This window comes from Paroedura picta, chromosome 11 (assembly GCF_049243985.1).
Source record: "Paroedura picta isolate Pp20150507F chromosome 11, Ppicta_v3.0, whole genome shotgun sequence".
NCBI classification, from domain to species: domain Eukaryota; kingdom Metazoa; phylum Chordata; class Lepidosauria; order Squamata; family Gekkonidae; genus Paroedura; species Paroedura picta.
This window is the reverse complement of record NC_135379.1, coordinates 46,528,481-46,542,455: the sequence shown is the minus strand read 5'-3', so window position 1 is coordinate 46,542,455 and position 13,975 is coordinate 46,528,481. Positions and strand designations below refer to the sequence as shown.

Sequence of the window (13,975 nt, the reverse complement as noted above, 5' to 3'; positions counted from 1 at the left end):
CCCTCCTCTGAGTGCCCAACTGAAACAGCTCCCCTGGAAACATTACATTTGGGTGATGGGGGTGGGTGGGGTGAGGACTGGTATAGGGGAAGGGATTGGGGTTTTTAGAAGTTTATTGTTGTAAATTGTTGTAAGTTGCTGAGAGCAGAAGTGGAAATTGGATGGGTGGGTGGGTGGATGGATGGATGGATAATATCCATGCAGGTGAAATTCTTTATGATGTTTATGGATTGTTTCTTTTGTATTAAGCTGCAAATATATTTTATGACAAAGTATTGAATGGTAGCTGCATTATTCTTTTAAAAGAAGAACCCAGTATGCCATTTCATCTTCTGGCTAAATAGCATAGATTCATTATTAGTATTTGGTAGGAAGACTTTCCTTTTTGTTGATGCCCAGTGCAAAGACAAGAATGTGCATAGAGCAAATTGACTTTTCTTTTCCAGTCAAGAAATGTTCTACCAGATCCTTGTTTATGACTTTGGGAACTTTGGCATTCTAAGGTTGTCTGTAAGTATATGATGCTTGGATCCAAGCTAGCTATTTAGTGCTCCATAGCAAAGCGTAGTTTCTCCATTTGTTTGAATATCACTTAAAAATTAATTGCAGTTGATGTTTCTGCTGCTGCTGTATCTTCTTACTAGAATCTGGTTCTTTTATATTGCACAGTTATGCTAATTTGTATCCTATCTGTGGGAAGGTGACTGTAAGCCGCTTTGAGCCTCCTTCAGGTAAAGAAAAGCAGCATATAAGAACCAACTCTTCTTCTAATTACTAAATAGTTTGGCTAAAAATACATGTTCCGTAGGCCTCATAATGTAGGCCTTATTTATGCCTCAGAATTCTTGGTAGGGTTGATTTTGAAGAATGCTATTATATGCCAATACATTTATTTCTATACAGGAAGCTTTAAAATGGACATTGTTATAAAATAAAGGCAATGCACTCAAAAGAAAGGAATACAGAACTATTTGGATGGATTATTTTTCTGTTTGACCTGGTTGGTTTTCATATTAATGAGAGATGGATAAGAGTGGTAAAACAGGGTTGCACTTACCTGCAACTTGTTCATCGAGTGCTCTTCTGTGCAGTCACACATGGGATCTGTGTCGTTGCAGACCCTGCCATGGAAAAGGAGCTAGGCAGCTATATAAACACTCTAGAAGCTCCCAAGAGTGCTCCCCCTCCCCTCACAGACTGCACAGAAACCACAAAGATGAACATTAACTCTCTCATAGCCAGTGCTGCTTAATAGTACAAATTAAGCAAAGGAAAGAAAGTTTCAGTGACCATCTTATTGGATGAAAATCCAAATGATGGATTTTAAAAAATGTTGTTCCTCGTGCATTAATAGGTATGTGTAGTGATTATATTATGTATTTGGTAAATCTAGGAACCAGCTCCTCTCTATGATCTAGCCATGCTAGCCCTGGACAATGCTGAAAGTGGTTGGACAGAAGAAGATGGTCCAAAAGAAGGCCTTGCTGAATACATTGTTCATTTTCTAACAAAGAAGAATGAAATGCTGAGAGAATATTTCTCCCTGGAAATTGATGAGGTACCTACAGGGTTGGGATTTTATTATTATTCTTTAATTGGGAGCAGTTTTGTGTTACAACCATTAACCTACTGGACAATTCATTTTGCAATGTTCACAAAAGATAGGACAAGGTACAGAAAAGGCATTAGGGAAAAGCCGCATCTAGAATGCATTAAATATTTTTCCTTGCAGTATTTGAAGTAACTGGCAGACAGCAGATCATCCATAGTTGGTTCTTGTTTTTAATTGTGGTGTAGAAATTTGTTTGGTTCTCATGGATACACTGTAGTTAGCAGAGGTACTTTATACTAGAAGCATGGATTAGTGGTATTCAGCCCCCCCCCTTGATCTTTTTTATACATTTACAATAAGCAAAAAAATGATAGTGGATCTATTAAAAACCAAACTGTGACAGGCATCAGATGTATCTTACAAATGTGCAACTTAACTGTTTTGTTGCTATTAGTGCTTATCTGGGTCATTAGTATGTATTTTTAAAAACACTAGACATTCAAGATGATGGGAAAATACTCTGTTTACAGCACGGGAATCTTACAGGATTACCACTTCTGATAGAGAATTACATACCTTCGTTGGAAGGTTTACCCATGTTGATTCTTCGATTAGCAACAGAGGTATGTTGATGTACAGTCATATTCACCCATACAGTATTAACAAATGGATTTGGTCTTCCACCATCAGTGACAGAGCTTAGCAAAGTAGAGGAAGTGTGGATTCTCATGTTGCTTTATGGAACATCTGAAGCAGTGGCTGGCATAATTGCATGCAGTGCAAATATATATCTATATATATCTATATAATATAAATCTGGTTTTTGGTAATCATGTGGAAGAGTCCCACTCCTGCCTGAGAAATTTTAGTAGTCCTGTTCTTAAACTAAGACTGAACTGCCCAGGTTTACACAAATGCTTTTGCAGAGCCCCTACAGAAATGCTCAGTGCAAACCACTTCCATGTGAATGAATGAAGTCTACTTATTTATATAACATTCCCAAGGAAAATCTAAAATGGACTTAAGCTACAACTCATAACCTTGTTTAAATATCAGTTCTGTTTACGTTCCCTTCAGGCCACTAAAGTGTGGAGCATCATTATTATGGAGAGGTACTCACTTAAACACTTGCCCTGTGGAGTCTAGCCAGCCATGTTTTATTTATTTAGATTTTTATACCGCCCTTCCCTATGGCTCTGGGCGGTTTATGGTTTATGGTCAAGCTCCACCCTAAGAATTCAAATGGGTAGCCCATGTTGCTCTGAAGTAGCACAATAAAATCAGTCCAGTGGCACCTTTAAGACCAACAAAGATTTATTCAAGACGTGAGCTTTGGAGTGTAGTCTGAAGAAGAGTGCTTGCGCTCGAAAGCTCACGCCTTGAATAAATTTTTGTTGGTCTTAAAGGTGCTACTGGACACTGATCCTAAGGATTTGAGTTGAGTTGATATTTTAAGAGCCTAGCTCCCCCTGGAAAGGAAAGCAGTTCACTGTTTTAAAACATGCAGATCACACACTATATCCTAAAATAAGTGAGTGTCTTGAATATTTTACCTAGTCTACAGCAGTATTTTTCCATATATTCTTTCCTAAGGTAAACTGGGATGAAGAAAAAGAATGCTTTGATGGTCTCAGTAAGGAATGTGCCATGTTCTACGCCATTAGACAGCAGTATATAATGGATGAGTCTGATCTTAATGGTGGACAGGTACTGTACCCGTTGGCTGCCTTTAACAGATAGGGTAAAAAGATTATCCTCTTGCACCAAAACTGCATTTTGAAATCCCACTAGTGATACAGTATTGTGGAATTGGAAGAGCTGACTGAACAGAGGGTGGGTTATCCCATATAAAAGTGGTTCAGGTGGGGAGCCATGTTGGTCTGAAGCAGCAGAACAAATTTAGAATCCACTACCACCTTTAAGGAGCCTCTTGTGGCGCAGAGTGGTAAGGCAGCGATATGCTGTCTGAATCTGTCTGCCCATGAGGTTGGGAGTTCAATCCCAGCAGCCGGCTCAAGGTTGACTCAGCCTTCCATCCTTCCGAGGTCGGTAAAATGAGTACCCAGCTTGCTGGGGGGTAAACGGTGATGACTGGGGAAGGCACTGGCAAACCACCCCGTATTGAGTCTGCCAAGAAAACGCTAGAGGGCGTCACCCCAAGGGTCAGACATGACTCGGTGCTTGCACAGGGGATACCTTTACCTTTACCTTTACCACCTTTAAGACTAATAAAATTACCTTAAATAAAAATTATTGGTCTTAAAGGTGCCACTGGACTCCAAATTTGTTCCATATAAAAAGTGATTGGGTTTGCAATTCTTGCTAAAGGACCTATGTAACTTTCCATATGACAAGTCCTAGTGGCAATCATATTTACTTTTGCATAAAAAATAGTAATATCACAGGAAAAGATAATAAGCAGGGTAAATAACTGAAGAACCAAAATAATAACTTTTCATGTTCTTAAGGAAATACCAGTGCTCTGAGAAAAACGATTGCGCCGTTTGCAAATATTAAGACACAATCATTTAAATGCATGGCATTTATTTAAATTTAAACTTTTAAAAACATTTTCAGGCTGATGAATCAGGACCTGGGACACATTCATGGAAATGGACAGTGGAACATGTGCTTTACAAAACTTTTAGGACTTATCTTATGCCTCCTAAGAAGTTTACAGAAGATGGAACCATTTTGCAGCTTGCTAATCTACCAGACCTTTACAAAGTCTTTGAGAGGTGCTAAACAGATATGTGAGTAAAGGCCCACGTTTATTTGTTATTCGTCAGTCATCTGTTTTTATACCAGTCTCCCTCCAAGGAGCAGGAGGGTTCAGCTTCGCAATAGAGGAAGCGGGATTAACAATACCAGATTTCAATTCTTGGTGAAACCGGTTCCGTCCCATGATATGCCGAGTTCTGTGGCAGCCTAAAGAAATAGGTACAATGTGATATATAAATTCAGAAGTTCTGTACTTCCTCTGGATGCAGGAAGTCACAAGGCACCTGATGAAAGGATCATACTGAAATGTGACTAAATCCATGAGGGGAAAAAGAGCTATCAAATATTTTGGGTTGCAGTGTGTATTAAAACCTTAAAATACTCTGCCTTCTGGGCAGATAAGAGAAGTTTAACTGCTTCTGCTAGCCTGCTTGGGAGCTTTACCTGGAGACAGCCCTGAAGCACTTCATCCACTGATGCTAATATAACCAGATGTAACAGAAACCCACTGTGGCGTTACATTAAATGTTAGCAAATTAATTCCTATGTGAACAATTAATGTTTATATTGGCATCTTAAAAGAAAAGACATAACCAGACTTAGCCAATATCACTTTTGGTAAATAAAGTGTCCATTTAATAAATTTTTCTGCCACATTTCCCCCACCCAATGTTTCACTCCACCCTTCAACAGCAACAAAAAACAAAACACAATTACTACTCCCTTGTTAGGAGCAGCTGGGGACAATACTTTGGGGAATCAAGAAATCCGATGTGCATCACCCATGCAACAAAGCAAATTTTATACAGTCACTTCTATTTTATATAAATTTAAATATTTTACAAAAGTGTCTTCCATCAAAATGTATAAAGTTTAGCAAACAGCCCCCAAATGTATCTTCTTAAAATAAAACATTATGCAATTCCAAAGGATTTTAATATAATCACTGAAGTCTACATTGCACCATATAGAAGGCACTTGTGCCGCATGATGTCTTCAGCACATAATTGGTTAGTTTGTAATGCAGCATCCTCTTCAGTCCATGCAGTTGTTTCCAAGAACCAGGTATTATTAAAGCAGTTGGAAGGAGTTCAATTAATAAACCTGATCTCGCAACTTTGAAAATAGTTTATAGAAGACTCTAGGATTAAGATGCTAAAAACTCATTGTTCGCTTTTTATTCTCGCAGGTTACAAAATATTCACCACTTAATTATGAAACTAAAACTCACTGAACAGCTCAGTGTTTGAAGTTTGTGCCAAAGAAAGTCTGTATTAAAACAAGCTAGGGGAAGATATTTCAAGGAGCAGTGCATATTTTTTAAAAATTCCTTTCTACTGTTGAGATAAAAGTGCTGATCTGTTTGCCTTCATTTTCTCCAACCTTTTTACTAAGTGGCTGTTGGTCATCTCCATCTCTTCTGCTCTGTCCAATGCTGTTCTTAGCTTTAAGACAACAACAAAAAAATACATTGAGCATATGCACAGAGCCATCTTACATCACCATAAGGAAACAATGCAGTAAGGACCTCTTTAAAAGCAGCCAAGTGTCCAGAAGTTTATTCTAAAACGATTTCTGTCAGGTCTGCACTGTTCCTTTGTCAAGCTCTGAATTTAGCCCAGGCAAGATGCAACTAAAAGAAATACATTTAGCCCCATATGTGCAACCATCATACATGATGAGGAAGAAGAGATCTTAATTTTTAAATAAAAAGGGCGCATTCTCCTGAAGACAGGAAAGGTTCAGTTTCTGCCATCTATGCACTCTTCTGTTACTGAAGCTGGATCTTCCCTTGGATTCTGTATTCCAGCAGGTTCAGCTATAAGCACAGAAATCTGGCACTATTACATACAGCTTGGCTCACCAGGACTGGAAATCTGTGACTCACTTTGACCTCATTCTGTTTCTAAACAAATGCATAATAAACCTGAATTCCTCAGTGTGGACTTTTGAGTAAAAGAATAACATGTTTATAGGCAGCGGCTACAGAGATAGCAGCCTCTCAACATGCATGGGAATTGGGAATCCTGTCCTAACTCATTCTCTTCCCATCAAGAAACCTAGAATAAATGTTAGTAAGAGGGGTGGATAAGAAAGCTAACTAGCCACAGTTCTGTAAAGCTACAAAAGACTGGCAACAGCCCCTTCAATTTATTACCTTGGAGAATAAGAGTTGGTTCTTATATGTTGCTTTTCTCTACCGAAGGATTCTCAAAGCGGCTTACAGTTGCCTTGCCTTTTCTCTCCCCACAACAGGCACCCTGTGAGGTGGATGAGGCTGAGAGAGCCCTGATATCACTGCTCGGTCAAAACAGCTTTATCAGTGTTGTGGTGAGACCAAAGGCCACCCAGCTGGTTGCATGCGGGGGAGTGCAGAATCAAACCTGGCTCACCAAATTAGAAGACCACACTCCTAATCACTACACCATGCAGTGGGGCATGCAATTTTCTACTGAACTGTTTATTCAGGAATGGATCCAATGCATAATTGGCCTCTTGCAGAAGTGGAGAAACATGAAGCACGGGTGTCCACTTGTGCAAGACCCTGCACAACCACTTTTTAAGCCCTACAGAAGAAAGCACTAGGTTTTGCACAAGCAGAGCAGTGCTTAAAACTATATTCATGTATTCATCACTGGATTCAAGCTATAGTTTTGTTAGCAATCAATGCAAGGCCAGATATAAATCTAACATGTACATCTGTCTACCCGGCCATAGGATTCAGAAATGCAACAGCCTTGGGAACAGGAACTCTATATCTCCTGGCCCTAGTACTAGATTAGATGGAAACTTCTGTGGAGGCAGTTCCTCGGCCAGAGGAGCTTGAAACACAAAAGGCAGCATCCTTCAGCCAGAACTTTTTCATTTTTGATACAAAAATAACCCCATCTTACCTTGCAATATAGGAAATAGTCATGATTTGGTCACACAGAAGGAAAAGACAATTACCTCTCGCTGAAGTTTTCTTTTCTCTGCTTTGAGTTCATCTTCTACTTTTTCTGCATTCTCTGCAGCAGTTTTGTATCTTAACACTTGTCCTTCTAGTCTTACAATCTGAAAGACCAAACAGGTTTGATTTACTTTATTTCCCAAATGTGAGTGGTGTCCACCTTTTCTGTCCTCAGATGTTGCATTAAAACAAGGACATGAAATTGGTTAGAACTGTGGTAAGTATAAAGAGCCACAAAACATACCAACCAACCAATGACATCATATACATGAGCAACAGTTTGTACTTTACTCTCTCATGTTCCAAGACTTAGCGCAATGAAACAATTCATTTTGTCTTAAATTTTTCAGCTTGAATGGTATATATGTTTATGCAGGGTTAGGATGCAAAATAAATAAAAACAATAAATATATGGAACTTGATTAATATCAGCCAACTCGCCCATATGCCCAACCAGTTCTCCTGTATAAGGATGTAACTGTCTACAAGAGCTGCTTGGGGAAGAAAAGTATCACCACACTGGCACTGAAGGCAAGAGGTCAGCAAGAAGAATGATAGGGAACAGCTATATGTATGTACCAGAACTTCCATGTCTTAAATACCTACATTTTGTTCTAAAGTAGTTATATCCTGTTCAGCTTTTGAAAGTTTAAATTTGAATTCACTTATTTGCCTGTTGGCTTCTCCTAGATTAAAAAAAGAAAGAAAAAAATTAAACATCAAATTCCTGGACATTATGTAAGTTGCTACATCATTTTGGGGAGGATCTTGAGCACTGACTTCTTGGTCAGAGTTGTGAACATCTGTTTTTCAAGAGAAAACACACAGTAGTATCAGTTTTCAGAAGTTTGAGCCACATATAAAGGCACCAGCTTCTTTAAGAATTCAACCAAATTAGACTGAGGTAGTGATGGAACTTGATAAATACTTAGTCTTGAAAAATTGGAAAATTAAGCTTTCTTTTTTCCTGAAGGTTCTTCCATATATTTGTAACCATTTATGCAGTACCTATTTTACAAGAATTAATGGTAAAGGCCATTACTGTTAAGAGATATCACTGGATTCCTTTAAAAAAACAAAACAACCAGAGAACATTTTGTCTAAATTTGTCATCTTTCAGTAGTTACAGTTTCAGGTGTAAGGGATTAGCAGCAAGAGCCACTTCTAACAGCATTTAAAAGACTTCCCCGACACAAAAATGAAACTGGAGTTTCCTAATTCATTTTCAAATGACTGCATTACACTGTATTATATGTAAAATATATAATCAAAATCCTAGCTTCCTTCCAGGTCTAAGGAGGTAATATAACATTGTACCTAAACAAGTGTTTATGGATATAGTGGACGACATATGCACAGCTGTGTGACAAGGACATGTACACCACTGAGCACATAAGGGAATCATTTGTAGCTTGAGAATGCATGTAGACACCACAAATAAACCCCTGTAATTTGTACAGGACTGCATGTTTCATCTAAACTTTTCAGACAAAATGCCATTTGTGTTGCATATTGTGATGAATATACAAAGCAACTGGAGTATGAAATTCACACACATTTAATTGGCAGGTCTCACCTGTTCAGTGGTATTTAGTGCTGGGTACCATCTTTATTACAATAGTGATTTAACCACATTTCCAAAAGTGTGAAAATATTCCTTCTCTCGTTTAACTTCACTGCTTCTCTGTGAGGTATTTAGGAAAGATGATAAGGCCAGGGAGTTCCAAGGCCCAAACATGCATGGCCCCTTTGCATTCCTCCTTATACTTATGGGATGACCTTGGTGGAAAGTTGCAAACCACTTTGAACACTGAGAGCTAAGATAGAAACAGATATTTTTCCAGACACGATTGTTCCTACCATAAGTCCTCTTTGAATGTAGGGGGAAAGTGTCAGTTTCTTTACAAATGTATGAAATTGCAGGCTGACAATATACATACTCTGCATTTCAATTAACTGCAAATCAGAACCGTTTTCCAATCCTGTTAGATCAGTATTTGTGCCATCATTTCTAGAAGATTGTTGTGCCTCTTCCAACTGTAACTTCAGTTTTTTAATCTGAAATCAAAATCATGCAGTTAACATTTGTCAGTATCCTACCGCTGTGGTATTCCTATCTGACAAATTCACTATCGCCAACAATTCTTTTATTTTTATGGTCAGACCAATTCTCAACTTTAAATTTATCTGATCAGTGCCGAAGTGCCCAACCCTAGTTGTTTCTACTTGCCAATGTTAAATATCAGTGGAAAATAGAGAAATTCCAGCAGGGAAAACTACGGCCATTATGTGTGATTCACCTTTGGAAACCATAGAACCTTAAAAAGTGTCTAGGACATAGTGCATCCAAGTGTTTTGCATATGTGCACAGTCCAGTTCTCTATGCGATGGACGGTAACTTGTTCCATGTGGATTTTGCAAATTCTTACTGCCTCTGGTTCCTTTAAATGGGAATCCATTCCAGTGCTATGCCCTGCTAGGATAATTTGTTTCTTTTCATGTCTTTTCTATGGGGTTTTCTTCAAATAGATACTTTGTTTAAACGACAGCACTAGGGTTTGTCAGGGACTCAAAGGACTGATGTAATTTGGAGAGAGCTTTCATAACTCTCATGTACTCTTCCAAGTGTGAAGCATAGCTGGCCAACTGGACAGGATCTCAGAAAGAAGCAGGGCAGTGCCATAGGCTGGTAAGGAGAGTTAAACAATGAAAAGTCGTTGAACTGCCAGGGCCTGTTATGTAACTCCCTCCATTTCAGTTTTACAAAAATTGGGAGAAGCATTTTTAAAAGTTTACAGCTCCTCTAGTGACTGATGCTGAGGAGATTTGTTTTACCTGTGACAGTAACTCTTCTTTTTCTCCTGCTAGCTTGCGTAGCCTAACATCTAAAAGAAAATAACTCTATTAAAAGACAAGACATTTGATACTATAAGGATAATTTATATTATCTTAAAGAAACAATAATCTGCAGACCACTAAGAAGCCCCTCACAAAAAGCAGAAATTAAAGCTGTAATGCTGATAGTTACTTCCTCCCTCCCTCCCACCCCCAGTGTTATTTGGATTTTTATTTGGAAGTGAGTACAGTATGGGGGTGGTAAGTGCCGTCAAATCTCAGCTGATGTGACTGCGATGCCATAGGGTCTTCAAAGACAAGTGATATTCCCTGAAGGTCTCCCATCCAAATATTAGCCAGCAACTATCCCTTAGCTTCTAGATCAGGCTAGTTTGGGCTGTCTTGGCCAGAGCAAGCAATTTCACCACAATGAAGAAAAAAATAGCAGAAATACCTTCCAGAATAGACCATGTAGTATTAAAAGGGTGTAATTCATGCTACTCTTTGTTGAGTAAGCATGTCAGACCATAGTGCTAGACTAACTGCACTGGTGTGAATCCACTATCATTTACATATACCAAGACGATAGTCAGGCATATTTTTCTTGCACACAGATTTGAAATACTGCTAAAGTATCCCAAGCACTTTTTGTATAATGCCTCCTCCAATTTCTTTTTAAAAAAGAAAATAAGTTTAAATATCTGGTAACCACAGATTCAAGTGGGTAGCCGTGTTGGTCTGAAGCAGCACAGCAAAACAAAATCAGAGTCCAGTGGCACCTTTGAGACCAACAAAGATTTATTCAAGGCGTGAGCTTTCGAGTGTAGTCTGAGAGTAGTCTGAGGAAGAGTGCTTGCACTTGGAAGCTCACGCATTGAATAAATCTTTGTTGGTCTTAAAGGTGTCACTGGACTGATTGTTTTGTATCTGGTAACCAAATCATCTTATAACAGCATGTGGCTCTACGTGCTCATTTGGATCCAACCATAATTTGCCGACATTCTAAAGAAGAATTTTACCTAGCGGTCCTTCCCCTGCTGATTCCAACACCTGAGCAGCTTCCTGTGATACGACCGCTATTGCACCCACCACCGGCTCATGACTGACATCGCCATTCGGAGTGCCATCGGGGATTATAACTAATCCATGTTTCTGCGGGAAAAAGGGAACATTACCTACATGCAAGGGGAAACTCGGGATCGTATATACAAACAGCTCCTATTAAATGCGCTCCCTGTTTAGAAGGAAGATATGCTGAAGTAGCAAATTTGTACTCCTCATCATGGTGGTGGTGACTCTAGTCCCCATTCTTACAGCAGAAAGTGCTGCTACAGCTAACCTACCTCTCCTGTCTTCATGGTTTCCTTGAGGTCAGCCAGCTCATCTCTGAGCTCATCTCGCTCAATCCTAATGCAGTCAAAGTACTCTTTCTGTCTCTCTAGGGCCTGGGGTGTAGGCAGGAAGCACAAAGAAAGCAGCACAGAGAAAGAACACATGATAGGTAAAGAGAGATTTTCTTGCAAATGAAGATAAGCATTGAACAACAAGAGAAGCAAAAAAGAAAGTAAAGGTTTTTACAGCCCTGTGTTTCCATCAGAAGTGCAGGCTTGGCATAAACATTCCTTATTTACAAAAGGTCTGGCAAACCATTTATTAAGTTACACACTAAGCTATAAAAACAATTCTAACTATTTCAAAAGGAGCCTGGGCTTCCTGCCTGGCACTTATAACCAAGCTGAATGGGTCAACAGTCCCTAAGTGCTGGAGATGTTTGTTTGGCCTTGTTGGTGACAGCAAGGGCAGAAATGTCTAGTTTTATAGCTTCCACTGAAATTTTAAGCATATCAGCTTATAACTGCAACCATCAACTGACAAGTCCAGTCAGTTCTTTTGATGGGGGATGCTGACAGCAGGTAAATTACAAAGCAAGTGGCTTGCTGAATTTCTGTTGTGTTCCTAGAAATGTTTTATTCATGGTACTAGCTCTATAGTTCCCAGATAGGGCAAATTCGTAGGGCAATGCCTATATACAACTCTCACCATATCAGATAATGAATTTCTTCCTGGGTTTAAACTCCCATGCTCAGGAGTGAGAGTTTGCACTCAGTCAACAAAGAATCTCTTGTTTGGCTTAACATCTGTGATCAGATGAAAGAGCAAGCACTCAAACTAAGCGGTTAAACCCCAAAGAAATATACTAATTGTGGAATTTTATTTTCACAAGTGGAGGAAGAAGTGTGTCTGAACTTGAGTTCAGAAACTGATCTGCATCTGGAACAATCCTAAGGGGAAAGTATTGCTCAGACAAGCCTTAAAATTTAAACCCCACACTCTTTCCATTATGCTTTAAATCCAGATCTTACAATAGCTAGTTTTGACACTTTTAGAAGCACAGTATTTTATGTAAACTGTTGCTCTCTTCAGTCCTTCATACACACCCCTTCACGAGATTTAGTGTTTTAATTTAACAAGAATAATGTGTTTTCATTTTATCAATAAGAATAAATTGCCATAAGTATTTTGAAGTATTTTAAAAACACTAATTTTTGTCAGGGTTTCTTCTTAGCAGAGAGTCTACAACATCTAATCTACATTCTAACATTGGAGAGTAATCCATTGTAAATGGATCAATAAGCTAAAGCTCCATATCAAATTTAATTATGTGGAATTCCTATTGAAAGCAATGAGTCTTAAGATAACTGTGGCATCATAAGAACTTAATTGTAACCTCTATAAACTATTTGTATCTGATTAAGCCAAATCAGTATTTTCTCTGAGTGCATATGGGCATGAGCTAGTGGATCGAATGTGTGTTGTGTATAACTAATTGTCATGACTCTTGCCCTTGGAATTCACCCCATTGTAACCTTAATTGGTACCAAGTCTCTATACAGACACGGACACATTCTCCATTACACCTACAGATTTATTTTTTAAGCAGTACAACCCATGGTGGGGATTCAAAGTTGCACTCAGGAAACTGAATTTTCTCCCTTACCACTTTTATCTTCTGCCTGTTATGCTCTCCAGAATTTTGTTCTGGAAATGGAGGGTTGGGGGTGTTTTGAAGCTCTCAAACAGTGTGGGTGTCTGCAGGGGGAAGACTGAATCAGCAAAAGTCTAGCACAAGGATTGCTTGCACTAATGAAGACCACTTAGCACATCATTCAACAATCCTAATGCTAGCATAGACTAGTCTATTCTTGATCACTCTTCAGAATTGGTCTCCTACCCCAATTTTTTTATCTTTCCAATTAATTGTCTCCTGGAGGTCAAACACCTCTTTGGTTAGAGACTCTATTTTCTGCTGCGTGCGTTGGTTCTCCTGCAGTACACACAAGGAAAAGAATAAAGAGAGGAAAAAGAGAAATAAAGGAAATTATAGGGTAACAGGCAGGAGTAAGCAGTTAACCAAAGATGAAAGTTTTATAAAGACATGGGGTTAGGAGTTTTTCCTTCATTTGTTAGTTAAAGGTAAAGGTATCCCCTGTGCAAGCACCGAGTCATGTCTGACCCTTGGGGTGACGCCCTCCAGCGTTTTCATGGCAGACTCAATACGGGGTGGTTTGCCAGTGCCTTCCCCAGTCATTACCGTTTACCCCCCAGCAAGCTGGGTACTCATTTTACCGACCTCGGAAGGATGGAAGGCTGAGTCAACCTTGAGCCGGCTGCTGGGATTGAACTCCCAACCTCATGGGCAGACAGCTTCAGACGGCATATCGCTGCCTTACCACTCTGCGCCACAAGAGGCTCTTATTTGTTAGTTACTGATGGCATTATCTGTGCGAGGTATTTCATCTTCTGAATTTCTTTTGCTGCAGAGACTTTCACAACGTTTGCTCTTATGAATTCATATTTGTTACCATACCGTATTCATCCTAATCCTAGAGTATACAGAGTAATAGAGTAAAACCAAA

At 39.1% G+C, this 13,975-nt stretch overlaps 2 protein-coding genes across 27 annotated transcripts in view; one reads left to right on the top strand and one right to left on the bottom strand.

The window, feature by feature from the left end:
• MLH1 (mutL homolog 1) overlaps positions 1–13,975 on the top strand; it is a 43,895-nt gene that overhangs the window by 20,162 nt on the left and 9,758 nt on the right. For 5 of the 7 annotated variants that reach the window (XM_077303905.1, XM_077303904.1, XM_077303906.1 and 2 more), the window contains 5 exons: positions 447–510; positions 1,394–1,558; positions 2,083–2,175; positions 3,146–3,259; positions 4,130–4,333. In XM_077303905.1, coding sequence (XP_077160020.1) covers positions 447–510; positions 1,394–1,558; positions 2,083–2,175; positions 3,146–3,259; positions 4,130–4,297 — 604 coding nt within the window. In that variant the 3' untranslated portion in view covers positions 4,298–4,333. Of the gene's footprint in view, positions 1–446; positions 511–1,393; positions 1,559–2,047; positions 2,176–3,145; positions 3,260–4,129; positions 4,334–13,975 lie in introns of those variants that run through there. The other 2 variants (XR_013225486.1, XM_077303907.1) reach the window with 2 other exon arrangements.
• Positions 4,883–13,975, bottom strand: part of LRRFIP2 (LRR binding FLII interacting protein 2) — a 72,488-nt gene continuing 63,395 nt past the window's right edge. For 10 of the 20 annotated variants that reach the window (XM_077303917.1, XM_077303910.1, XM_077303914.1 and 7 more), the window contains 8 exons: positions 13,291–13,383; positions 11,402–11,503; positions 11,078–11,210; positions 10,059–10,108; positions 9,164–9,281; positions 7,830–7,909; positions 7,223–7,327; positions 4,883–5,718 (listed from right to left, as the gene is read on the bottom strand). In XM_077303917.1, the coding sequence (XP_077160032.1) occupies positions 5,608–5,718; positions 7,223–7,327; positions 7,830–7,909; positions 9,164–9,281; positions 10,059–10,108; positions 11,078–11,210; positions 11,402–11,503; positions 13,291–13,383 (792 nt within the window). In that variant the 3' untranslated portion in view covers positions 4,883–5,607. The remainder of the gene's footprint in view (positions 5,719–7,222; positions 7,328–7,829; positions 7,910–9,163; positions 9,282–10,058; positions 10,109–11,077; positions 11,211–11,401; positions 11,504–13,290; positions 13,384–13,975) is intronic. The other 10 variants (XM_077303919.1, XM_077303918.1, XM_077303926.1 and 7 more) reach the window with 2 other exon arrangements.